Source organism: Oncorhynchus tshawytscha, linkage group LG01, assembly GCF_018296145.1.
Source record: "Oncorhynchus tshawytscha isolate Ot180627B linkage group LG01, Otsh_v2.0, whole genome shotgun sequence".
Classification (NCBI taxonomy): Eukaryota; Metazoa; Chordata; class Actinopteri; order Salmoniformes; family Salmonidae; genus Oncorhynchus; species Oncorhynchus tshawytscha.
In genome coordinates this window covers 29,447,293-29,472,468 of record NC_056429.1, presented here as the reverse complement: position 1 = coordinate 29,472,468, position 25,176 = coordinate 29,447,293, and the positions used below count along the sequence as shown (strand labels likewise).

At 44.0% G+C, this 25,176-nt stretch overlaps 1 protein-coding gene across 20 annotated transcripts in view; it reads left to right on the top strand.

The window, feature by feature from the left end:
- Positions 1 to 25,176, top strand: part of LOC112249003 (protein furry homolog-like) — a 95,650-nt gene that overhangs the window by 39,116 nt on the left and 31,358 nt on the right. For 16 of the 20 annotated variants that reach the window (XM_042320175.1, XM_042320172.1, XM_042320171.1 and 13 more), the window contains 12 exons: positions 9,990 to 10,192; positions 13,599 to 13,652; positions 14,956 to 15,095; positions 15,265 to 15,361; positions 16,181 to 16,260; positions 19,768 to 19,848; positions 20,053 to 20,221; positions 20,947 to 21,039; positions 21,540 to 21,638; positions 22,177 to 22,278; positions 23,763 to 23,807; positions 25,008 to 25,111. In XM_042320175.1, coding sequence (XP_042176109.1) covers positions 10,073 to 10,192; positions 13,599 to 13,652; positions 14,956 to 15,095; positions 15,265 to 15,361; positions 16,181 to 16,260; positions 19,768 to 19,848; positions 20,053 to 20,221; positions 20,947 to 21,039; positions 21,540 to 21,638; positions 22,177 to 22,278; positions 23,763 to 23,807; positions 25,008 to 25,111 — 1,184 coding nt within the window. In that variant the 5' untranslated portion in view covers positions 9,990 to 10,072. The remainder of the gene's footprint in view (positions 1 to 9,989; positions 10,193 to 13,598; positions 13,653 to 14,955; positions 15,096 to 15,264; positions 15,362 to 16,180; positions 16,261 to 19,767; positions 19,849 to 20,052; positions 20,222 to 20,946; positions 21,040 to 21,539; positions 21,639 to 22,176; positions 22,279 to 23,762; positions 23,808 to 25,007; positions 25,112 to 25,176) is intronic. The other 4 variants (XM_042320151.1, XM_024418556.2, XM_042320168.1 and 1 more) reach the window with 1 other exon arrangement.

Sequence of the window (25,176 nt, the reverse complement as noted above, 5' to 3'; positions counted from 1 at the left end):
AGAGAGAGAGAGAGGTAGGGGATGGAGAGAGAGAGGTAGGGGACGAGAGAGAGGGAGGGAGAGAGGGAGGGAGGGGATGGGGTGAGAGGGGGAAGGGAGCAGTGGTGAGGGTAAGGGTATGAGCAGGGGAAGTGAGGGAAAGGAAGGGAGCAAGGAGGGGGAGTGGTGTAGCGAGGAAGGGAGAGGAGAGGGAGGGAGCAAAGAGGGAGGTGGGCGAGGGAGGGTGAGGGAGAGAGGTGGGGTAAGAGGGCGAGAGTGGGGAGGGACGGAGGGTGAGAGCGAGGGACGGAGGGGGAGGGACGGAGGGGGAGGGGCGGGGGGGAGAGAGAGCGTGGGGACAGAGGGAGAGAGAGCGCGAGGGGAGGGGGGATGGGGAGAGGTGAAGGGGTGAGGGAATGAAGTGAGGGTTAGGGAACGGTATGGTAGAGGTAAGGGAGCGAGGAGAGGAGGGAGGGGGGGACACTGGAAAAGGGCAGGAGGGTGGGGACTGGAAAAGGGCAAGGGGAGGAGGAAAAGGGAGGCTGAGAGCACAGGCCTGTAGTGAGCTGGCTATGTGACGTCATCAGGGGAGAAAGAGGGTGTTGGTGTGGAGCACAGTAAACAAAGTGGGACTGTTTCAAAGGCTCTCTTTGCTGCAGAACAACATTTGAACTACTCTCAGCTGACACTCCCCAATTTTGTTCCCCCATTAACCCAAACACTGTCCCTGACTCCCCGAGCTCTTTTACATAAAGCAGCATGACTGTGCTGCGATTCTGCTGCAGCTGCTGAACCAACCGGAAATGTCCGATTTATGTTAAGTCTGCAAGTAAGGGTGCCACCTTCAGCTTTTTGTGACTGCGGCTGGCTACAGTAACAGTAGACTAACTTGTGTGGCTGCTGATAAAAATAAAAATAAATGATTTGGCAAAATGGAAGGGCTGTAATGCTCCCCAACACTAATGTATAGGCTAAAGCCACCCAACTCTGAAACGCAAAAGATTCTGTTAGGGCCCATTCATGTAACCTATGAGTTAAACTGTGTGTCTGTTTGTTCAGTAGGGTTTGAATGGGGGAGTTGCTGGGTGTGAACATGTTTCCTTCTCTTCTGAAAAACTCATTAATTTTTACTGTGTGCTGGTTCACTCCTTACTATTGTTTTGAAGTTTGGGCAACACACCATTGTTCCCATGGTAATCAGGAAGAAACAGTGAGGCGTTTCCTTGGAGGGAGGTTGGGAGTCAGCTGACCATTGGCCATCCGTCCCAGAGTCCCCTCTGTCCTGGCAGGCAGACTGTGTCCTAGTACAGCAGCAGGGCCCCTCTGTTGGTTGCTGTGTCTATTAATTAGAGGTCGACCGATTTTATGATTTTTCAACGCCGATACCGATTTATTGGAGGACCAAAAAAAGCAGATGCCTATTTTTATTTTTTTATTTGTAATATTGACAATACTGAATGAACACTTATTTTAACTTAATGTAATACATCAATAAAATCAATTTAGCCTCAAATAAATAATGAAACATGTTCAATTTGGTTTAAATAATGCAAAAAGAGTGTTGGAGAAGAAAGTAAAAGTGCAATATGTGCCATGTAAGAAAGCTAACGTTTAAGTTCCTTACTCAGAACATGAGAACATATGAAAGCTGGTGGTTCCTTTTAACATGAGTCTTCAATATTCCAAGGTAAGAAGTTTTAGGGTGTAGGTATTATAGGACTATTTCTCTCTATACCATTTGTATTTCATTAACCTTTAACTATTGGATGTTCTTATAGGCACTTTAGTATTGCCAGTGTAACAGTATAGCTTCCATCCCTCTCCTCGCTCCTACCTGGGCTCGAACCAGGAACACATCGACAACAGCCACCCTCGAAACAGCGTTACCCATGCAGAGCAAGGAGAACAACCACTCCAAGTCTCAGAGCGAGTGACATTTGAAACGCTATTAGCATGCACCCAGCTAACTAGCTAGCCATTTCACATCTGTTACACCAGCCTCATCTCGGGAGTTGATAGGCTTGAAGTCATAAACGGCGCAATGCTTGAAGCACAGCGACGAGCTGCTGGCAAAATGCACGAAAGTGCTGTTTGAATTAATGCTTACGAGCCTGCTGGTGCCTACCACCGCTCAGTCAGACTGCTCTATCAAATCATAGACTTAGTTATAACATAACACACAGAAATACGAGCCTTAGTTTCCGGATTCGACCATATTAATGACCTATCATCTCGAAAACAAGACGTTTATTCTTTCAGTGAAATACGGAACCGTTCCGTATTTTATCTAACGGGTTGCATCCATAAGTCTAAATTTTCCTGTTACATTGCACAACCTTCAATGTTATGTCATAATTACGTAAAATTCTTTCAAATTTGTCAGCCCAAACTGTTGCATATACCCTGACTCTGCGTGCAATGAACGCAAGTGACACAATTTCACCTGGTTAATATTGCCTGCTAACCTGGATTTCTTTTAGCTAAATATGCAGGTTTAAAAAATATATAATTCTGTGTATTGATTTTAAGAAAGGCATTGATGTTTATGGTTAGGTACACATTGGAGCAACGGCAGTCCTTTTTCACGAATGTGCACCGCATCAATTATATGCAACGCAGGACACGCTAGATAAACTAGTAATCTCATCAACCATGTGTAGTTAACAAGTGATTATGATTGCTTTTTTTTATAAGATAAGTTTAATACTAGCTGGCAACTTACCTTGGCTTACTGCATTCGCGTAACAGGCAGGCTCCTCGTCAAGTGCAATGTAATCAGGTGGTTAGAGTGTTGGACTAGTTAACTGTAAGGTTGCAAGATTGAATCCCTAAGCTGACAAGGTAAAAATCTGTCGTTCTGTCCCTGAACAAGGCAGTTAACCCACTGTTCCTAGGCCGTCATTGAAAATAAGAATGTGTTCTTAACTGACTTGCCTAGTAAAACAAAGATTAAATAAAGGTGTAAAAAATAAATGTAAAAATCGGCCAAATCGGTGTCCACAAATACCGATTTCCGATTTGTTATTAAAACTGGAAATCGGCCCTAATTATACGGCCATTCCGATTAATCGGTCGACCTCTACTATAAATGTCAGAAAAGCTTTCTTTCCCTTCAGCTTGGGCAGTGCGTATGCAACCACCTTGTGTGTTAAAGGTTGACTATGTTTGATAGAAGTAGTCCTGGATGTGTGTGTGTGTGGTTCTGTATAGTTTGGCAGACAGTAGAGGATTTTGTGCTTGAATAATGTGGTTCCTGCCCCTTGTAGAAGTACAGACATGTGTTTTCACCTGTTTCTAGAAAAACCAACAGGCTGGAACAGCACACAGATCAAACGAAGGCTTAACTGACACACACACACACACACACACACGATGGCTATTGGCTATATTTAGTATTAAAATGTGTGCACGTACCAACCAGTGTTTCCATTAGGAAAATATGACTCCGATTTTAATTTCCTGGACCTATATCCATTGGGTACATAAACCATTAGGGGCGTCCACATACAGTGCTCAGAATGACACAGATCACATTTATATTATGATAATTCATCTTAACAGAACATGCAACTTGTGTAATGAAGCAGTCAATAAAACATAAAAATGCTATTTTGTGGGAAAGCACAATTCTAAACAACTCCCCTTATAGCGGTTCCATATGTGACTGAGATCTGAAGATGCAACAACGAGGATGGGTTGCTAACATGACTAGGATGGTGCATTTGGCTTCTGGGCAATGAAAGAAATTGATATGCAAACCAATAGAACAGGAGAGAAATTGCATAGTGGTGGATCCAATTGGGAAGTAAATGGAAATACATTTTCCAAAATTCTAAAATGACTCGTGTATACAGAAATAAATGAAATAATTAAAATACCTCACCAGAAAGCATGACTTAGCCTAGGGTTGCACATTTTGAGGAATATTCAGAGGTGGAAACTTTCCATGGGAATTAACAGAAATGTACGCAAATTAATATGAATACCATTTAAATGTAGATGTTTTTTTGCATTGGATGTATTTACCATATATGGAGACAAACATAAACTTTTGACCTTATAAGTAGGTATAGTTGCAAATGATTTAAATCCTAGAAATAAAAAACAAACAATTTAGTTACTAATTGAGATTAAGTAAAATGAGTTGACTCTTCACATGGGATGATTTCACTGAACAATAAAATAAATGGAATATTAAATGATCCATCGCATCTCCCAAAAAACATTTTGAACATGCATCTGTAAAATGATATTCTAGAAACTAAAGCTTTAGTTGTCTTCCTCTCAGGCTTCCATGTCTTCTCCCTGGACCTCCTCAATGTCCACCTCTTGAACATCAGACTCTGAGTTCTCATCTTCACTGCCACTTTCCAAACTTGTTGAGGATGGCTCATTGTCAGGCTCAAAAAGCCTCAAATTTGTGTGGATGGCCACCAATTTTTTAAAACCTTGTATTGGTCAGCCTGTTGCGTGCTTTGGTGTGTGTGTGTGTGTGTGTGTGTGTGTGTGTGTGTGTGTGTTCCCAAACAAGGACCAGTTGCGCTCTGAGGAGCCTGATGTTGGTGGGATTTGGAGGACGATGATGATGGCAAAAGGGGAAAGAGCCACAGTCCCTTCCACCAGGTGGCTGATGAGATATGTTGGCACGACTGCCATAATGCATTTTCATCCCAAAGCCCTTGCTTGGAAGTGTACTTCGCCAGACTGCCATGAACCTTGCCCTCATCCAGGCCAAGGTGGCGAGGCACAGTAGTAATGACACCATAGGCCTTGTTGATCTCTGCACCAGACAGGATACTCTTGCCAGCATACTTGGGGTCCAACATATATGCTGTGGCGTGTATGGGCTTCAGGCAGAAGTCTTCACGCTTTTTGATGTATTTCTTTACTGCAGTTCCCTCTGCTTGGAGCAACAGTGAAGTGGGCAGGGCACTACACATTTCTTCTCTTACATCTGCAAGCAGAGTCTGAACAGCAGACAGGATGGCATTGTCTCCCACAATCCGTGCAATGGCTCCTGCTATAGGTTTCAGGAGTTTCAGGCTGCTTACCACTCTCTCCCAAAATCCATCATCCAGGAGGAAATGGTTCGGTATGTGAAGGGTCATCAAGTTATAGCAGCAATCTACCTCACCAAACAAAGTGAGAAGAATAAGAGCACCACATTGAAGCTTCCCAGCAACACAGGTTGTCCCCAAATCCCCATCAAGAGGATCCACCAGCTTCAATGTGGTGCTCTAATTCTTCTCACTTTGCTTGGTGAGGTAGATTGCTGCTATAACTTGATGACCCTTCACAGACCTAACCATTTCCTTGGCTCTCATCCATTGTTTTCAGTGCCATGATGTCCTTGAGGAGCAGATTTAACGCATGAGCAGCACAGCCAATAAGTGTGATGTGAAGGTAAGACTCCTCCACTTTAGACCAAGCAGCCTTCATGTGCGCAGCATTGTCTGTCACCAGTGCAAATACCTTCTGTGGTCCAAGGTAATTGATGACTACCTTCAGCTCATTTGCAATGTAGAGACCGGTGTGTCTGTTGTTTGTGCGCTTGTAGAATACTGGTTGAGGGGTGGAGATGATGTAATTAATTATTGTTTTCCCACGAACATTCGACCACCCATCAATGATGATTGCAATACAGTCTGCTTTCTCTATGATTTGCTTGACCTTCACTTGAACTCTGAACTCTGCATCCAGCAAATGAGTAGATAAAGCATGTCTGGTTGGAGGGGTGTATGCTGGGCAAAGAACATTCAGAAATCTCTTCCAATACATATTGCCTGTGAGCAACAGAGGTGAACCAGCTCAAGCAAGACATTCATCAGCATTTCTCTGACTATTTTCCTCCATTGATTAAAAAAAAACTTATGATTCCAGGAGGACCATTAGCTGTTGCTGTCATTTTCACCTCGAATAGAAGTAGAGGGACTTTTGTCAACGGTTGCTTGTTGTGAGTGCTGAGGGAACTTTATAAACTTGGCCAGATGATTCTGCATCTTGGCACAGTATTCGTAACTGTACACAGCTTTTCCTTCTACATTAGCTGCAGTGAAATGTCTCAACACATCAGATAGTGCCCGTGGCATTTTCCTGTAAAGAGTAGAAAAAAATGTGTCAAAACAAAACAAAAACGGAATACAATTCCATGTACAGCTAAATAGTTAAGCAGTTAGATTAAAGAACTGATTTTGTAAGATGTTTTAAAATGAAACATGTATGGAAACGGGTGAATTAACACTCCTCAGTTAGCAGGCTTAAGCAAGCTAAAACCCACATGTTAGCAAACCCTAACAAGCAGAAATTAACAAGTTAGAGATTATTTAAACACACTTTGCTGTAGGCTACTATTGAGTAGTTAGTAATCAAACCAGTATTGTAATCAAACTTACCAGAAAGCGTTTAGTCCTTGACTCAGACAGTGTAGTAGTGTGGGCTCAATAGCATCTCATTAGGGTGCAAGATCTTGAGAATCAGCTGTACATGTGATGGAGGAGTGCACTGTACATGCTGCGGGTTGCACTTCCATTTGAATTGGGGATAGTTTAACCAAAATATGCTGAAAGACCTAGAACTGCCTTATGGTTATCCCACAAAAAGAAGTTTCACTGTTATAAGCTAACTTTTTTGATGAATTTAAGCAAAATTTCCCAAATTCCAGGGCTTAACTTCCCATTTCCAGAAGAAGTATTTGGTTTGTTTCAAATCACAGGCTCGTAGGCCTATGCCTATTTGGGCAGCGCCCTTGGCAATAAGCCTAGCTGATTATTGAGTTGCTCTGTCAGTTAAATGCATCTAAAATATGTGTGAAGATAATGTGGCTTTTTGTATAATTAAAAATGTTGAGACGACAAGAAGGGCAGGGGTGTGGCGAAGATATAGACAAGTTAATCTCTAGATTGGCTGAGCTGTCTCCTGCCAATTCTTGCACATTCATTGTTTCATTGTGTGAATGTTTTGCTCTTGATTAATTTATTTTTATTCACCATTTACATGTGACACCAGTATTAAATGTACTGTTAATCCCTGTCATTTGGTTACATACATTTCTGTTAATGCATGTATTAATTCGTGATTTTTACCGTTCTCATTCTTGGAGTGGAAACATTGTTTGCATAGTCCACAACCTGCTACACTTGTGAAACAAGTTTTGGTTTATTTCATAACCATCATTTAAGAGATTTGTCCATTTGTTGATTGCTAACATTGAGCACTTCAAAGAAAAGACGATAAGAAAATCTGGTTTCTCTGGCCTGCGGCATAGAAATGTAGGAAAGTGTTGTTGTTTTTTACATCCATTACAAATTATAATATATTAACTGTAGTTCCTCACATTAAACTATTTTACAACAATCTCCCCCTAGATAATCACCAATCCTCAGTGTGTGTGTGAAAGAGCAATGGCAATTATAGGCCTACTGCTTCATTGGTCTATAGCCTGAGTTCCATGTGCTCATTTCTTTAGCCGCCAATGAATCACGGCATATCAATATGGCAAAGGGTTTGGTATTCTCGCATTAGTTGACTCTTTTTAATCATTTTAATTCATATTGTTATGATAAATGAGCATATGAAAATCATAACTGGCACGTAGAACAGTAGAAATGGTAGGATAAATTGTCAACCATTCCCTAACTTGAAACTCACTCCTATGAAGTCTTTATACAAGCGTTTCACTACACCCGCAATGACATCTGCTAAATAGATCTATGTGATCAATAAAATGTGAATTATAAAATCATTGCCTCTACATTTCCATGGTCAGATTGTGCCTATAGGCTACTTTGTAGCAAGGTACGACATGCCTCATAATATGAAATAAAACGTTTTAGGTTTCAAACAAATGAAGTATTTCTTAAATGCATACTGCCTCCAGCTCACATTGTAAAGTGGTTGGTGACTCGCTTGATAGCCTGTTGCCTGCAATTGAATGGTGAATGGGAGGCGCACTTCAAATTCCAGTTAAGAAACAAAACTGGAATGCTGTGTGGATGCTGTGTGTGTCTGATAGTCATTGTGTATCTTATTTATCCAACAACTAACAAAAATACACACGCAAGAAAAATGTATTCCACTAAATGATGCACATTTTACCTATAGACCGATAAGTATGACTGTCAAATGTATTTACTTCGACTGGTATTTCCATGAATGAATAAAAAGCATTATTTTGGAATGGGATTTTTTTGTGGTTCCATGTCATTTTTGTCCGGCAGGTTTAAATCAAATCAAATCAAATCAAATTTTATTTGTCACATACACATGGTTAGCAGATGTTAATGCGAGTGTAGCGAAATGCTTGTACTTCTAGTTCCGACAATGCAGTAATAACGAGCAAGTAATCTAACTAACAATTCCAAAAAAACTACTGTCATACACAGTGTAAGGGGATAAAGAATATGTACATAAGGATATATGAATGAGTGATGGTACAGAGCAGCATAGGCAAGATACAGTAGATGATATCGAGTACAGTATATACATATGAGATAAGTATGTAAACCAAGTGGCATAGTTAAAGTGGCAAGTGATACATGTATTACATAAGGATGCAGTCGATGATATAGAGTACAGTATCAACGTATGCATATGAGATGAACAATGTAGGGTAAGTAACATTATATAAGGTAGCATTGTTTAAAGTGGCTAGTGATATATTTACATCATTTCCCATCAATTCCCATGATTAAAGTGGCTGGAGTAGAGTCAGTGTCATTGACAGTGTGTTGGCAGTAGCCACTCAATGTTAGTGGTGGCTGTTTAACAGTCTGATGGCCTTGAGATAGAAGCTGTTTTTCAGTTTATCGGCCTTTCACTTGATTAACGGAAACCCTGGTACCAACCAGCCCTCACATAAGGGCGCACATTCACACACACTCCTCTCTGTGAGTTTAGTTTCCATCCTGACCCCTCTAGGAACGTGTTACAGGAAGCTTGTCTAAATATTGAACGCTTCTGTGCACAGTTTGTGTGAAGTTTTTCACTCTAATCTGCTGGGTTCTTTGATATTCCTATTTACATAACTGTGTTTGTGCAATGGGGCAGGGAGGGTGAATCTGCATCTGTTTTAACTTCTCATGCGCTAACACAGAGTATACAAAACATTAAGAACAAGAGACCTGACCAGGTGAAAGCTATGATCTCTTGTTGATGTCACTTGTTAAATCCACTTCAATCAGTGTAGATGAAGGGAAGGAGACAGGTTAAAGAAGGATTTTTAAGCCTTGAGACATGGATTGTGTATGTCTGCCATTCAGAGGGTGAATGGGCAAGACAAAATATTTAAGTGCCCCTGAACAGGGTATGGTAGCAGGTGCCAGGCGCTCTGGTTTGTGTCAAGAACTGCAACGCTGATGTGTTTCACCTCCAACAGTTTCCTGTGTGTATCAAAAATGGTTCACCACCCAAAGAACATCCAGCTAACTTGACACAAATGTGGGAAGCATTAGAGTCAACATGGGCCAGCATCCCTGTGGAAGGCTTTCGACACCTTGTAGAGTCCATGTCCTGACAAATTGAGGCTGTTCAGAGTGCAAAGGGGGCGCAACTCAATATTAGGAAGGCCTTACTAATATTTTGTACACTCAGTGTATATTGTTGCTCTTAGTTGGTCAACTGATTTGGTGTAGTCCAGTAAGGCCAGAGACCAATGCTACATCCCTTTTACCCAACATTGAATGTGTGCTGTCCTCATAGCCTGCAGTTAGTTGGGTGATGGTAAACTTTTCTAGTGAAATCAAGCAACCAATAGGTTATAGGCTAATCAAATGTGTAGATTTTTTGTTGTTGTTGTCTTCCACTGAGCACCCACTGGCATACTAGCATAGCTCCTCTGTGTGTTTTAGGTTGATTATTGAGGTTCCTTCTCTCTTTCATCTCTCCACTGCTCGCTCTCTCTGTTTGGATTATAGCGGACTCCTGACCTCCAGTCATGTGATGGTGTTCAGAATCACTGCCTGCTCTCTCTACGCAGTGTCTCTGACCTGTCCCCTCTCTCTCTCTCCCTGCAGCCTCGGCCCCAGTCAGCAGTGTGAGTAGACGCCGCGCCCCCTCCGTGGCCCCCCTGTCGTGGGAGAAGCGAAACGCCACCGCCATGTCGAGCATCACCATCGACCCTGAGCTCAAGCCCGGGGAGTTTGTCATCAAGAGCCTGTTGGCTGAGTTTGCTGTGCTGGCTGAGAAGAAGATTGAGGTGGTGATGGCTGAACCGCTGGTGAGTTGCTGTGATCTGAGAGCGAGGAAGTAAGGCCACATTTCAAATCAACCCCTAGCCCTGAATCCTAGGCACTTGTCTGAAAGAATTGGATAGGTGAAGCAATAAAAAAAAATGTATTCATTTATTTGACCCCTTTTGTCCCCAATTTCGTGATATCCAATTTTAGTTAGTCTTGTCCCATCGCTGCAACTCCCTTACGGACATGGCAGAGGCGACGGTCAAGAGCCATGCGTCCTCCGAAACACGACCTTGCCAAGCTGCACTGCTTCTTGACACTGCTCGCTTAACCTGGAAGCCAGCTGCACCAATGTGTCAGAGGAAACATCGTCCAGCTAGCGACTGAAGTCAGCTTGCAGATGCCAAGCCCGCCACGAGTCGCTAGAGCACGATGAGACAAGGAAATCCCGGCAGGCCAAACCCTCCCCTAACCTGGATGATGCTGGGCCAATGGTGCGCCGCCTCATGGGTCTCCTGGTCACAGCCGCCTGTGAGACAGCCTGGGATCGAACCCGGGTCTGCAGTGACTCCTCAAGCAATGCAGTGCTTTAGACCGCTGCTCCACTCGGGAGGCCCATTGAAGCAATATTCTGACCGATATTGCAATGTGCTTTTACCTTTCAGATCTACATAGGCTAGCCACTACAAATAGGGGAACTAACTGTTTATTTGGAATTAAGCAAAACGTTTAAGGCTATTCTCACTAGCCGTTAATCAGGCTTTGTCCTTAGTTCCTGCTACAGAGCAGTACTTGGCTAAGGGCCAAAGAGGTTAAATGTCATTTTTCTAGTGACTGCTTAATGTTCAGTCTGTAAACAGACACATCCTTAAACTTGGAGGGGTTTATGTGTGTGATTTCTTCCTCTGTGTGTGTGTGAACGTCTAGAGTGTGAGAAATGAGGCACATTCCAATGTGCTTTCCCAGAATTGGAGCAATAACATTTTTCTAGGAATCTAGAGCTTTTTCTACCCGGATATCGAGACTCCGTGGGAGGTGTAATCCCATGCCTTAGCTAGGGGCTGGGAAGTGTGTGTGTGTTGGACACTCGACTGTTCTCTCCATTTAGCTCTTTTCATCTCTCTATTCATTTACCTGAGTGCTTCCCTCGTTCTGCTGCCATCCCCTCTCTCTCACCCCTTCTTTCTCTCTCACCCCTTCATTCTCTCTCCCTGGTCCCTGGCTGGTGTGTTTGTCCAGTGGTCAGCTGGTAAATAGACTCCTGACTGACTGTCTACTCAGGGGCTGCTAGGCTGGTAATGACCCCAGGCTGATGGCAGAGCTCGTTCACTGTCAATTGCTATACTCTATATCGGGGGGGTGGGGGCAAAAAGTACGGCCCATGGGCCATATCCTGCCTGCCGGGCACTTCAATCTGGCACGTGAGGCACAAAAATAAACATTATATACACACAGACTGTGTGTGTACAGTGGGGCAAAAAAGTATTTAGTCAGCCACCAATTGTGCAAGTTCTGCCACTTAAAAAGATGAGAGGCCTGTAATTTTCATCATAGGTACATTTCAATTATGACAGATTAAATGAGGGGGAAAAATCCAGAAAATCACATTGTAGGATTTTTAATGAAATTATTTGAAAATTATGGTGGAAAATAAGTATTTGGTCACCTTCAAACAAGCAAGATTTCTGGCTCTCACAGACCTGTAACTTCTTCTTTAAGAGGCTCCTCTGTCCTCCACTCGTTACCTGTATTAATGGCACTTGTTTAAAGTTGTTATCAGTATAAAAGACACCTGTCCACAACCTCAAACAGTCACACTCCAAACTCCACTGTGGCCAAGACCAAAGAGCTGTCAAAGGACATCAGAAACAAAATTGTAGACCTGCACCAGGCTGGGAAGACTGAGTCTGCAATAGGTAAGCAGCTTGGTTTGAAGAAATCAACTGTGGGAGCAATTATTAGGAAATGGAAGACATACAAAACCACTGATAATCTCCCTCGATCTGGGGCTCCACGCAAGATCTCACCCCGTGAGGTCAAAATGATCACAAGAACGGTGAGCAAAAATCCCAGAACCACACGGGGGGACCTAGTGAATGACCTGCAGAGAGCTGGGACCAAAATAACAAAGCCTACCATCAATAACACACTACGCCGCCAGGGACTCAAATCCTGCAGTGCCAGACGTGTCCCCCTGCTTAAGCCAGTACATGTCCAGGCCCGTCTGAAGTTTGCTAGAGAGCATTTGGATGATCCAGAAGATTGGGAGAATGTCATATGGTCAGATGCAACCAAAATATAACTTTTTGGTAAAAACTCGTCGTGTTTGGAGGACAAAGAATGCCGAGTTGCATCCAAAGAACATCATACCTACTGTGAAGCATGGGGGTGGAAACATCATGCTTTGGGGCTGTTTTTCTGCAAAGGGACCAGGACGACTGATCCGTGTAAAGGAAAGAATGAATGGGGCCATGTATCGTGAGATTTTGAGTGAAAACCTCCTTCCATCAGCAAGGGCATTGAAGATTAAACGTGGCTGGGTCTTTCAGCATGACAATGATCCCAAACACATCGCCCGGGCAACGAAGGAGTGGCTTCGTAAGAAGCATTTCAAGGTCCTGGAGTGGCCTAGCCAGTCTCCAGATCTCAACCCCATAGAAAATCTTTGGAGGGAGTTGAAAGTCTGTGTTGCCCAGCAACAGCCCCAAAACATCACTGCTCTATAGGAGATCTGCATGGAGGAATGGGCCAAAATACCAGCAACAGTGTGTGAAAACCTTGTGAAGACTTACAGAAAACGTTTGACCTCTGTCATTGTCAACAAAGGGTCTATAACAAAGTATTGAGAAACTTTTGTTATTGACCAAATACTTATTTTCCACCATAATTTGCAAATAAATTCATAAAAAATCCTACAATGTGATTTTCTGGATTTTATTTTCTCATTTTGTCTGTCATAGTTGAAGTGTACCTATGATGAAAATTACAGGCCTCTCTCATCTTTTGAAGTGGGAGAACTTGCACAATTGGTGGCTGACTAAATACTTTTTTGCCCCACTGTATGTATATATATTTTCTTCTCCCCAATTTCGTTGGTTCCAATTGTCCCATCGTTGCAACTCCCGTATGGACTCGGGAGAGGCGACGGTCGAGAGCTGCGTGTCCCCTGAAACACGACCCAGCCAAGCCGCACTGCTTCTTGACACAATGCCCGCTTCTTGACACAATGCCCGCTTAACCCGGAAGCCAGCCGCACCAATGTGTCGGAGGAAACACCGTACACCTGCCGACCGTGTCAGCGCGCATTGTCTCATCTCCTGTTTCACCTGGCCCCACATCCAGGGGTCTGCTGGTATCAGTGACATAGGGGTCCTATTATGTTAGGAATCCATATTTGTCCTTTGCGAACTTGACTGACAGCCCTGTTTCTGTCTTCCTCTCCCTCAGGAGAAACTGTTGTCGCGATCCCTCCAAAGAGGGGAAGATGCGCAATTTGATCAGGTGAGTTCTAATGTGTGTGTGTGTGTGTGTGTGTGTGTGTGTGTGTGTGTGTGTGTGTGTGTGTGTGCACATGCATTGTTACATAGTCTATCCCTCCCCCACCCTCCCATCCATACAGTAGTTGAATTCTCCAGCTCCACCCAATCAATCCCCACTCAGTGCCCCATGCATCCCTCATCTCCAACTGGTTCCTGCAGAACTCTGAACAATGGAGCTGCTGCGGAGTGCTTTGTTCAGCACAACACAAAGTCAATGAGGATATGGCGCTATAGATCCAGCTGCCTCCATTGTGACTGGGTCAGGGAGGGGGAGGAGAGTGGGCACAGAATCGCTGTGTCATCCTCCGCAGTAAATCAGTGTCGGGCGCTGGAGTGTGTCCGCCTGGCGCCTGGAGGGCTCAGAGAGCAGTTGCATAACTCTCCCTCCCAGCATCCATCATCCAGCACCCTCAGCACACTGCCCCTCACAGCATACACTGACATGTACTTAATTCAGGCACGCGCCATTCATTGTGCGGAAAGGTACGATTACTCGGCCCAGCTGCATATTGCCTGACTGTGAACACTACACACTTGACATACATATGACTATGATTGCTCTGGTGCATGTTATAGAAGAACAACTGAGTTTAATGTACCATAAACCACGTACATTTATTGCGAGCATTATGGCTCTATACCCCTACCATTTTGACTACCATGATGTTGATAAAATATCCATGGTATGAGGTTGCAATTCACCCTCTGTTCGTTTAACATATTTGATCTGATGATCAAAGTGCTGAGGAGGTATTTCAGCCAGAGCCTGTTTGTTGGTCGGCCCTGACGTACTCGCTGTAGGGCCACTGCAGAGCCCTGTGCTGTGGCGGCTGCAGCGCCAGCTAACCGCTCAATAGGATAGGACCTCACTGTGCTCGACACGTCAGCGAACACCGCACTCACAATCCCAGTCGATACATCCTGTTCTCTACTGTATGTCACCCAGTAATTACGTCATCTCCCCGCAATCCCTCTCCACTTCTCTCTTTCTAGACCCCCCACTCCCCTGTATCCCTTTCCCTGCATCCTCCTTTCTCCTTATCTCAACTTATGGTGGAGCCTTTTCTCTATGGTGGTAGAATGGGCTGTCTACATAAAATATAGCGCCTCTGTCTGTGTGTAATATTGGCGATGAAGCTGTCTGTTCCCGTGAAGATGTTTGTATTTATGTATTTTACTTTTTTTGTTGTACATTCTCATCCTCTGGTAAGCTATAATAACGTGTGTCGACTCTATTGTGAAGCATCTGCGTGCTCTTCTCACAGTTAATAAGCTCTATGAGCTCCATAGCGGAACACTGTTTGCCCTCCCTGCTGCGCACACTGTTTGACTGGTACCGGCGGCAGAGTGGCACCGAGGATGAGTCGTATGAGTACAGGCCTCGCTCCAGCACCAAGTCCAAAGGGTACGATACTCCTGTTATCTGCTCATCCCTCTGTCCTCCCCTCCCCTCACTTCCTGCTCCTGAACAATCAACCTGTTTCTGGTAAACGTGTTTAGTGTTATTCAGTCTGTCATAACCCTCTCTCTCTCTCTCTCTCTCTCTCTCGATCTATCACCCTCCCTCCCCATAGGGATGAACAGCATCGGGATAAAGACTACCTATTGGAGCGGAGAGATTTAGCCATAGATTTCATTTTCTGTTTAGTTTCAGTAGAAGTTTTAAAACAGGTAAGTCCTGTTTAACTTTACTTCTGTTTGTTTGTCTGTGCTGTCAGTCCTCTCCCAGCGTCCCGAGTGGCGCAGCGGTCTAAGGCACTGCATCGCAGCGCTTGATGTGTCATTAGACCTGGGTTCGATCCCAGGCTCTGTCCCGACCGGCCGTGACCGGGAATTCCCATTGGGCGGTGCAAAATTGGCCTGCGTCATCCGGGTTAGGGGAGGGTTTGGCCTGCGTCGTCCGGGTTAGGGGAGGGTTTGGCCTGCGTCGTCCGGGTTAGGGGAGGGTTTGGCCGGGGGGGCTTTACTTGGCTCATCGCGCTCTAACGACTCCTTGTGCCGGGTACCTGCAAGCTGACTTCAGTCGTCCGTTGAGCGGTTAATCCTCCGACACATTGGTGCGCTGGTATCCGGGTTAAGCGGGCGGGTGGTAAGAATTGCGATTTGGCGTGTCATGTTTTGAAGGACACATGACTCAACCTTCGGCCTCTCCTTAGCCTGTTGGGTAGTTGCAGTGATGAGACGAGATCGCTATTGTAGATCACGAAATTGGGGAGAAAAAAGGGGGTATAAAAATAAAAAATGAGTCCTCTCCCTTAGTGTGGTCAATGCAATGTCAGCATACCGAGCTGTCATCCTAAACTACACCATCTAGACCGACAGCAGACTAATCCAAACCACACGCTTAGACCAACCAGCCCTGACTGAGCATAGAGCTTGGTTGTCCTTGGCTACAACAGGGAGGAGAATGAATGTTAGCAAAGAGAGAGGGAGACAGCATGAAGTATCAATGTGCCTATTATGACTGGTGATTTAATGTTTGCGTCACAGATTCCTCTTCATCCCGTGCCAGACGCTTTAGTACATGAAGTTCTGAACCTGGCATTCAAGCACTTTAAACACAAAGAGGGGTAAGTGTAAACGACACACACACACACACCAGACCTGGGATGACTCTAGTTATAACTATCCTTTGTGATCAATTCAGGGGAACAAATAGTTACTTAGGAAGTGACTACAGCTATTTGAATACAGATCTGAGAAAGCAAGTACTTTTAAATATTTGAATACTGATCTCAGGAAGTGGTTGGTTTAAAAAACATATATATATATATTTTTTTTTTAGAAACTATTGGATTGGCTGCCTTCAGCTAATGGCAGGGCTGTATCTGGAACTGTATGTTGAGGATAGAAATGGAATGATTTGTGCAAACCACAATCTCCTGTACTATTCCAGTATACCGGACTTTGATCTACCGAATACATTTCTATCGGACAATTCAGGAGATCTCCATTCTCCCGAATGTCCATTGCCCCAGGTTTACATTATCACGTCAAGCCAATTATATTTTGTGGAGAGAAGAATAAATAAGTTGTGACGCTCAACTATTGTATGGCTCTTTCAACATGCCACTGAAAAGGTTAAAAGCTTCAATTCATTTGATGATACCTGAAAATACTGTAGAGTAATTCAAAACCATTTGCAAACAGCAAGTTGAACCTCTTTGTCGAGCCGAGGGTAAGTGTTGTTTCAAGCACACACACAATACCATCTTTAAAGGGATAGTTTACTCGGAATACAGAGTAACATGATTTCCCACTGAACTCTGCTGTAGTTGATTCAACAAGGCCGTTTTGGGATATTTAGGTTCCTTCCGACACTTAATAGAAATATATTTTATTACTGTGAGCATTCTCCTAAACGTTTAACATTAAACTGTTCTTGTGCCTGTGTAATAAAACTGTAATTACTTTTGGCGCAACATTTTTATGAGCGTGTTATATAATACTTTCGTAGTAGCATTTTAATTGCGCGGCAATTACAGTTTTTGTAACTACTGTACACAAGGAAGTTTCTCATTTTAATGTCACACGCACAAGTACAGTGATATGCCTTTCTTGTAAGCGCTAATCCTACAAATGCAGTAATCAATAACAATGCAATACTAAAAGTAACAAGGTAGAACAAAAACACACGATATAGAAATAACACAAACTATACTATATACAGCATACTACTATATATGCGTATGCAGAGTCAGTTCCAGTACAATATTTACAATGTGTAGGGATACCGGATTGATAGAGGTGGATATGTATAGGGGTAAGGTGACCAGGCATCAGGATGTATGATAAACAGAGTAGCAGCAGCTTATAGGGTGATTGTATGTGTGTGTGTAGAGTCAGTGTAGAAGTATGTGCATACGTGTGTGTGTGTCTTCGCAAATTGTGGAGTGGGCATTTTGTATGTGAGGAGTATCGGTGTGCGTAGTATGTAAGACCCTGTGAGTGCATGGAGACGGTGCAAAAATAAGAATAAATTACGAAGGTCAACTCCGATAGTCTGTGTAGCCATTCTGTTAGATATTAAGCATTCTTATGGCTATGGGATTGAAGCTGTTCAGGAGCCTGTTGGTGTCAGACTTGATGCACCGATGGCACTTGCTGTGCAGAAGCAGAGAGAACAGTCTATGGCTTGAGTAGTTGGAGTCTTGAATGGTTTTCTTGGCCTTCCTTTCAAAACCCCTGATTTAGAGGTCCTGGATGGCAGAGAGCTCTGCCCCAGTGATGTTAATGGGCTGTCCCATTTTGAGGATTTGAGGGCCCATGCCAAACCTTTTCAACCTCCTGAGGGAGAAGGTGCTGTCGCACCTTCACTGTGCGAGTGTATGACCATATTAAGTTCCTATTGATTTGGACACTGAGGAAATTGATGTTCTTGACTGACTTCACTACAGCCCCGTGGATGGGGACGTGTCTGCCCCCCTCCTTGGTCTTAGTGGTCCTCAGAAAACTTGATGGTATTGGAGTTGTGGGTGAACAGGGAGTACTGGAGGGGACTGAGCACACACCCCTGTGGGGCCCCCGTGTTGAGGGTCAGCGTGGCGGAAGTGACGTTGTCTACCCTCACCACCTGGGGTCGGCACGTCAGGAAGTCCAGGATCCAGTTGCAGAGGAAGGTGTTCAGACCTAGGGTCCTAAGCTTGGTGACAAGCTTGGAGGGGACAATGGTGTTGAATGCTTAGCTGTAGTCAATGAATAGAATTCTCACGTACAGTACAGTAGGTAATCTTATCTAAGTGGGTGAGGGCGCAATTGAGATTGTGTCATCTTTGGAACTGTTGGGGCGGTCTTCAAATTGTAGTGGGTCTAAACTATCTGGCACTATGACGTTGACGTATGCAGTAACCAGCCTCTCAAAGCACTTCATGATTACAGATGTGAGTGCTACAAGGAGGTAGTCATTGTGGCATGAAGCTGTGGAGTTCTTGGGAACAGGCATGATGGTGGTCATCTTAAAACGTGGGTGTTCTCTGAGAATGTGCCCTGGCATGCTACCAGGTGACTGTTCCTTATTCCATGGAATAACTCCATTATTATGTAACAACTTTGCTACGGTAATAATCACCAACTTACAAAGAACTTCATGTCAAGTATTACTGTATTACCTGTCTCAGCCATTATGAAAATAAATGTGTCAGTCATTTTGAAGCTGCAAAATTGGTCTACTCTAATGTTGAGGTGATTTTAATGTCCCTCATGTTTAGTTCTAGGCTAAATAGGCTGTATTAAGATGTATATCTAAGAGCCCTTAAAACCATGTGCTTATGATCCTCTTTTTCCCCGTAAAAAAACAAACAAATTTCCACTAACTTGTGGATATTGGTTCTTCATCAAATATTTTGTTGGTTTTCAATTTAATTGCATATATTCAAATATTTTCAATTGTTGCTTTGGTTTTCTGAGAGGTATTCAAAATAGTTTCAAATGTTATTTGTTTTTCGGAGACCTGTATTTGAATATCAAATCATTTTTGCCTTTTAGTTGTAAGTATATAGACTAAATTCGACTACCTTGAGTATTTGAAAAGTTGGCGAGGGCCGGAGCCTGCTGGTTTTCTGTTCTACCTGATAATTAATTGCACACACCTGTTTCCCAGGTCTAAATCAGTCCCTGCTTTGAGGGGAACAATGAAAAAACGCAATGGAACTGGCTTCGATGTCCACAGTTGAGTTGTGAGGGCTATATACAGTACAGTCCAACACAGATAATATTCCTGAGTGGTTTTGGCTCTGCAGCACAGTGACTCATTACTGTTTGGATAGACTGTTTTTATAACCCATGTGTGTGACTTTATGGCCTGTCCACATCATTGTCACTTACAGAAAACACAATCGCCACTTGTTAGACAAGTTGAGTAAACCGTCACTCAACTGTTTCAACCCTACATTATACAGCCACATGCCTCTGGTTTTTACAGAGATGACTGTTTGGGATATTTCCTTTAATAGTTTTGTTTGTTCAGCTGCTTCTCACAGGTCTGTTTATGGGTCAGTGTCTTCGTACACCCATGTTAAAATATTACGAGAGCTACTTCTTTTTGTGTGGGTGGGTCAACGATGTCTTCTGATTGACAGGTACTCCGGCCCCAACACTGGAAATGTGCACATCATAGCAGACCTGTATGCGGAGGTCATCGGAGTTCTCACACAGTCAAAGTAAGCGTTTTCTCCTTGGTGTTTTTCCATGTTCAAGTCCTCTCAACACCATTGAAATAACTGAACAGGTCACTCCTGTTTTATTCACATGCCACTTCTAAACTACATGTTAAAAATGCGCCAACTCTTTATGAAAGACTCAGTCCGTTGAATCAGAGGCTGAGTCAGATGCTAAATCGGTGTAATGTGCGTTGGTCACTCCAGGTTCCAGGCGGTGCGTAAGAAGTTCATCACGGAGCTGAAGGAGCTGAGGCAGAAGGAGCAGAGCCCCTACGTGGTCCAGAGCATCATCAGCCTCATCATGGGCATGAAGTTCTTCAGGGTCAAGATGTACCCCGTGGAGGACTTCGAGGCCTCCTTCCAGTTCATGCAGGTCAGTTATCCTGGGTCAGGTTCATTTAGAGCACACCGTAGCAAACCGTACCAAGAAAAGAAGCGTTCCTCATTGGACAAGTTCAGGCATTCCTTCCCTGTTTCAAAACTTCCGTTTTTGGTGAATTCAACCCTGATGTGTCCAAGCAACAGGCGTTGATCTAATCTACTGGATGCCCAGACTGTACGGTACTGTATGTCTGATTGTGTCCGAGTGGCTCCATATGCTCGACTGATGGCTCTCAGCGGAACCACTGTACACCCATTAGAGGTTTTACTGCAGCCCTTTTGTTGGGACTCAGCAGCTCTCTGTAGCAGAGCCTCATAAAGCCAGAGTAACGATCAGATAGCAGATCATTGTGCCAAGAGGAGTGTGTACGTTGTAGGCCCAGCCAAGAGCACTGAATGGAGCAATGCCTTGTCGTTAAGCTCAATACGGCAGCAAAAATCTTGCTCAATATGCTCCCCTCGAAACAAGCCCTGATTTGTCAAGCGTGTTAATGGAATATGTTGGGTAATATGCAGAGATTTGGGGGTTTTAGGCTGGGTTTCTGTACAGCACTTTGTGACATCAGCTGATGTAAGAAGGGCTTTATAAATACATTTTGATTCTGCCCATATGCGAGAATCCGTTGCACTGTCTTGGTTTTATGTGTCTAATGGGTTTGTGGATCTGTCACACTGTTTGTCCTCATCCATGTTGGTATGGCTCTGTGTGTTCCTCAGGAGTGTGCCCAGTATTTCCTGGAGGTGAAGGATAAGGACATAAAGCATGCATTGGCTGGCCTCTTTGTTGAGATCCTCATCCCTGTTGCTGCTGTGAGTACCAACCAGACAACATAATACAAAACATGGGAAAACCCCACATTCCACAGATAGATTCCACTGTGTTAGTTACCATAGAAAGCACATTAGATTGGCTGTAATGTCATTGGCTGCATCTGAAATTGCACACTATTCCCTAAGTGTGGGCCCTGGTGAAAAGTAATGCAGAATTATTATTTTTTTTCACCTTTTATTTAACCAGGTAGGCCAGTTGAGGACAAGTTCTCATTTGCAACTGCGACCTAGCCAAGATAAAACAAAGCAGGGCAACACAAACAACAGCACAGAGTTACACATGGGATAAACAAACATACAGTCAATAACACAATAGAAAAAGTCTACACACAGTGTGTGCAAATGAGGTAGGATAAGGGAGGTAAGGCAATAAATAGGCCATATAACTATAAAGGGTGACTATAAAGGGAATAGGTTAACATTTTGGTCACACGTATTAATTGAATGAGCTGTGGTGACCCCTTCCTCCCTCCCTGCAGGCGGTGAAGAATGAAGTCAACGTGCCGTGCCTCAAGAACTTTGTGGAGATGCTCTACCAGACAACCTTTGACCTTAGCTCCAGGAAGAAGCACTCTTTGGTAACGTCAACTCTTCCCTCCCACTCCCTCCTCTCTCCCGTCTCTTTTCCCTCTCTCTTTTTTTATTACGTCAACTTGTTAACTTTCGTCTCCCTGTCTTTCCCCATTCCCCCCCTCTCTTTCCCCATTCCCCCTCTCTTTCCCCATTTTCTCCCCCTCTTTCCCCATTTCCCCCCTCTCTTTCCCCATTTCCCCCCTCTCTTTCCCCATTTTCCCCCTCTCTTTCCCCATTTTCCCCCCTCTCTTTCCCCATTTTTCCCCCTCTCTTTCCCCATTTTTCCCCCTCTCTTTCCCCATTTTTCCCCCTCTCTTTCCCCATTTCCCCCCTCTCTTTCCCCATTTTCCCCCCTCTCTTTCCCCATTTCCCCCCTCTCTTTCCCCATTTTCCCCCCTCTCTTTCCCCATTTTCCCCCCTCTCTTTCCCCATTTCCCCCCTCTCTTTCCCCATTTCCCCCCTCTCTTTCCCCATTTTTTCCCCCCTCTCTTTCCCCATTTTCCCCCTCTCTTCTCTTTCCCCATTTTCCCCCCTCTCTTTCAGGCTCTGTATCCTCTGGTGACGTGCCTGCTGTGTGTCAGTCAGAAGCAGTTCTTCCTCAATAACTGGCACATCTTCCTCACAAACTGCCTCTCGCACCTGAAGGTAAATGACACAATCAGCTCAAGCATGTAGCTGACAGAGTTACTGGCCTATAAAGGACTCTGAAAAGAAATGCAAACGTCCATGCCAATTTCACATTTGAATAGGACTCTTTCTGTTTTATCTTTAAAGACTGCGGCTTCCCTAATGTTTGAAGTTTGAAGTCTAAAGACTGTAAAAATTAAAATAGATTTATCTTCCTTTAGCTGTATTACGTGCTATGAACCTCAAATGTTTGTTGCGTACCGAGTTCTGTCATGTGTTACTGTTACCATGACTGAAACCTTATTGCTCTAGCAGAATGTTCTTTAGCCCAGGTAAGTTGTTAATTGTCATAGTGAGATGTTAGCCATCCCCCACACATCAGAAATGGATCTGAGGTGTTTTGGGGTTGAAGGGTGTGCCTTAATAATCATATCTTCCTCCTACCCTGTCCGACAACCCCTTCCAAGCCAATCAATTGTGCTCCTCTCCTGTACCGTACCTCAAGCCAATCCAGCCCAGATTTTACTGTGTTGTGTGACTGTCTCCTCGCTTCTCAACTCTGAATAGATTTCCTTGTGGCGATTCATTCCCTCTGATTCCATGGTGGACACGTGCTTTAATTCCCTTTGCTCCTGATGACTCTGTTGTTGAACTGACTCTCTATATAATCACAGTCAGGTGGTGATTCAGTTGCTTTTGATATCCTGTGAAAGATTAGATTCTCTTTGATCACGTAGTTTTACTGAACCTGGTGATTTTAGATTACATCAGCACTAAATGGACTCATCTCCCTTGTTTTTGTGGTGGAACCTTGAGTCTCTGGTGGAGATTTGTTTGGGAATGAGTGATGATTTAGCTCCTATTGTCCACTGGGCCATTTTAACCCTGTCCTTGTTCTCACATCAATCCAGATCAAATGCTGATTCCGATTTGATTCAGTTTAGTGCCTTACCTTGTTTTGGAGAGCAAGAATCAATCAGATTTTGTCGGTGCCGTAACATACGGCTTGCTTTCCTACTTGGTGTCCGTTCACTGTCCCTCTCCTCACGCCATCTGTCCACACCTTCTTCACCCCTGCTTTGTGTGTGTGTTCTCTTCCCTGTCAATTTGATTTGCCATCTATTGCACATCTTTCATCTCTTCACTTTCACAAAGTATGGAATATAAGATCATGCTACATGTCAAAATGTAAAAAAAACAATGTAATATTGTCTAGTGTATCATTGCACTCTTTCTATACGACTATATTGTTGGATATTTGTGTTTTGACATATTACTGCTTTTGCATTTCATACTTTGCATCTCACTTCTGTGTCTAATATGAGACTGACTCAAGTCGATAGGAGGCAGTTAGTTGGTAGTGAGGGTTTTTAGTCAAACTTCTCATTTTTGTGTTTCTATTATATTTTGCTCTGTTCTCTTTCTAACCTGCATGTCTCCCTCCCCTCATCCTCACACGACATGTCTCCCGTCATTTTGGCTCACATTTTCACTCGCTCCAGATACCATCTAACAACAGCATCCGAAAGCAGATTGAGACACTGCAGGTGAGTTTGTCTGGTGGCATGACCCCCCCCACCCCCTCAGACAGGTCACCTGACCCTGTCCTGAGCCTCTGGAGGACAGAGGGGATGCACCTCCTTAGCCGGGGGCAACAATGCGCTGGACACTGATAGTCCTCTTAAAGTGGAACTTACTGAGAGAAAAGATTACACAGAAAATAGTGGTTGGACACTTGGCTCTTAATCGCACATTTTTTGAAACGCAGTGATGGCTTTGACTTCATCAGTGGTTTATGGCTTTGCTGTTTTCTATGTATAGTAGTGGTTAGAGCATCATCCTGGTGACGTCAATAGAGCAGACTGCATCATACCAATGTGTCGCTAACCCATTCTCAGAGACCTACCTTACTCTTTGAGGGGTGTTACGAAGCCAGTTACCTGGAAGGGGTTGTTGGTAGATCTGAGGACTAACCAGATGGAATTTGTAGTCTCGGTTTGGAGACCCGTAGAGTCCTGCATCATTTTGTTTGTTCTATTAGCGTTTGTGAGAGGCTGTCTCTCATTACACCCAATTCTATTATCTCTGTGGCGTTGCCGTGCGGCTGTGTGAAGCACCCTTGCAGCTCCATGGCCCACTGAAGGGTTGGAAAGGTCATTTTAGTACCCTTGAAAGAATCCTTTGTATGGTTGTCCGCTGTGTTGATGTTGGAGGAGGGTATGTTGCGTGCCTGGATTTGATTTGGCAGCACTGTGTACTTGTGTTTTTACTCACCGTTTTTTTGTTTTGTTTTTGTGAACGCTCAGCTGTACAAACATTCCCCAGGGTTCGGAACATCAGAAACTACCGCTAGCATAACACGCTGTACTACATCTATATATAGACGGGCTCACTCTGGCACAGGCTTCTTTTACGACAAGCTGAAATCTTTTCAAGAATCTCGTACATCGGTCGTTTTTATATAAGATGATTCCTAAATGTAATTGGTGTGTGACGGATGTATGAATCGGACAGGCCGTTAGATCTGAAGGCGGACCTCGTTATCAAATCACAGATTCGACTTGCTGCGAGTCATATCCATCACTGGGGCATCTCAAAACATTTTACTCTCAATGAGACATGAAACACGCTGTAGAAATTGTCTCATTCAGTACAGTAGGTCAAAGGGATGGTTTGTGCTCCACACCGGACTTCCCGGAGGAGACAGTTGTTCTAAATGTTCCCTCTCTGTCCCTTTTTTTTTTAAGAACAAAGACCCCAAAATGTCCCGTGTGGCGCTGGAGTCCCTCTACAGACTGCTGTGGGTCTATATCATCAGGATCAAGTGTGAGAGCAACACCGTCACGCAGAGGTCAGTACCAGCCCGGCCCAGAGACTGAGACGGGTCAGGGCCCACACACTCACCCTGTTGGCCCA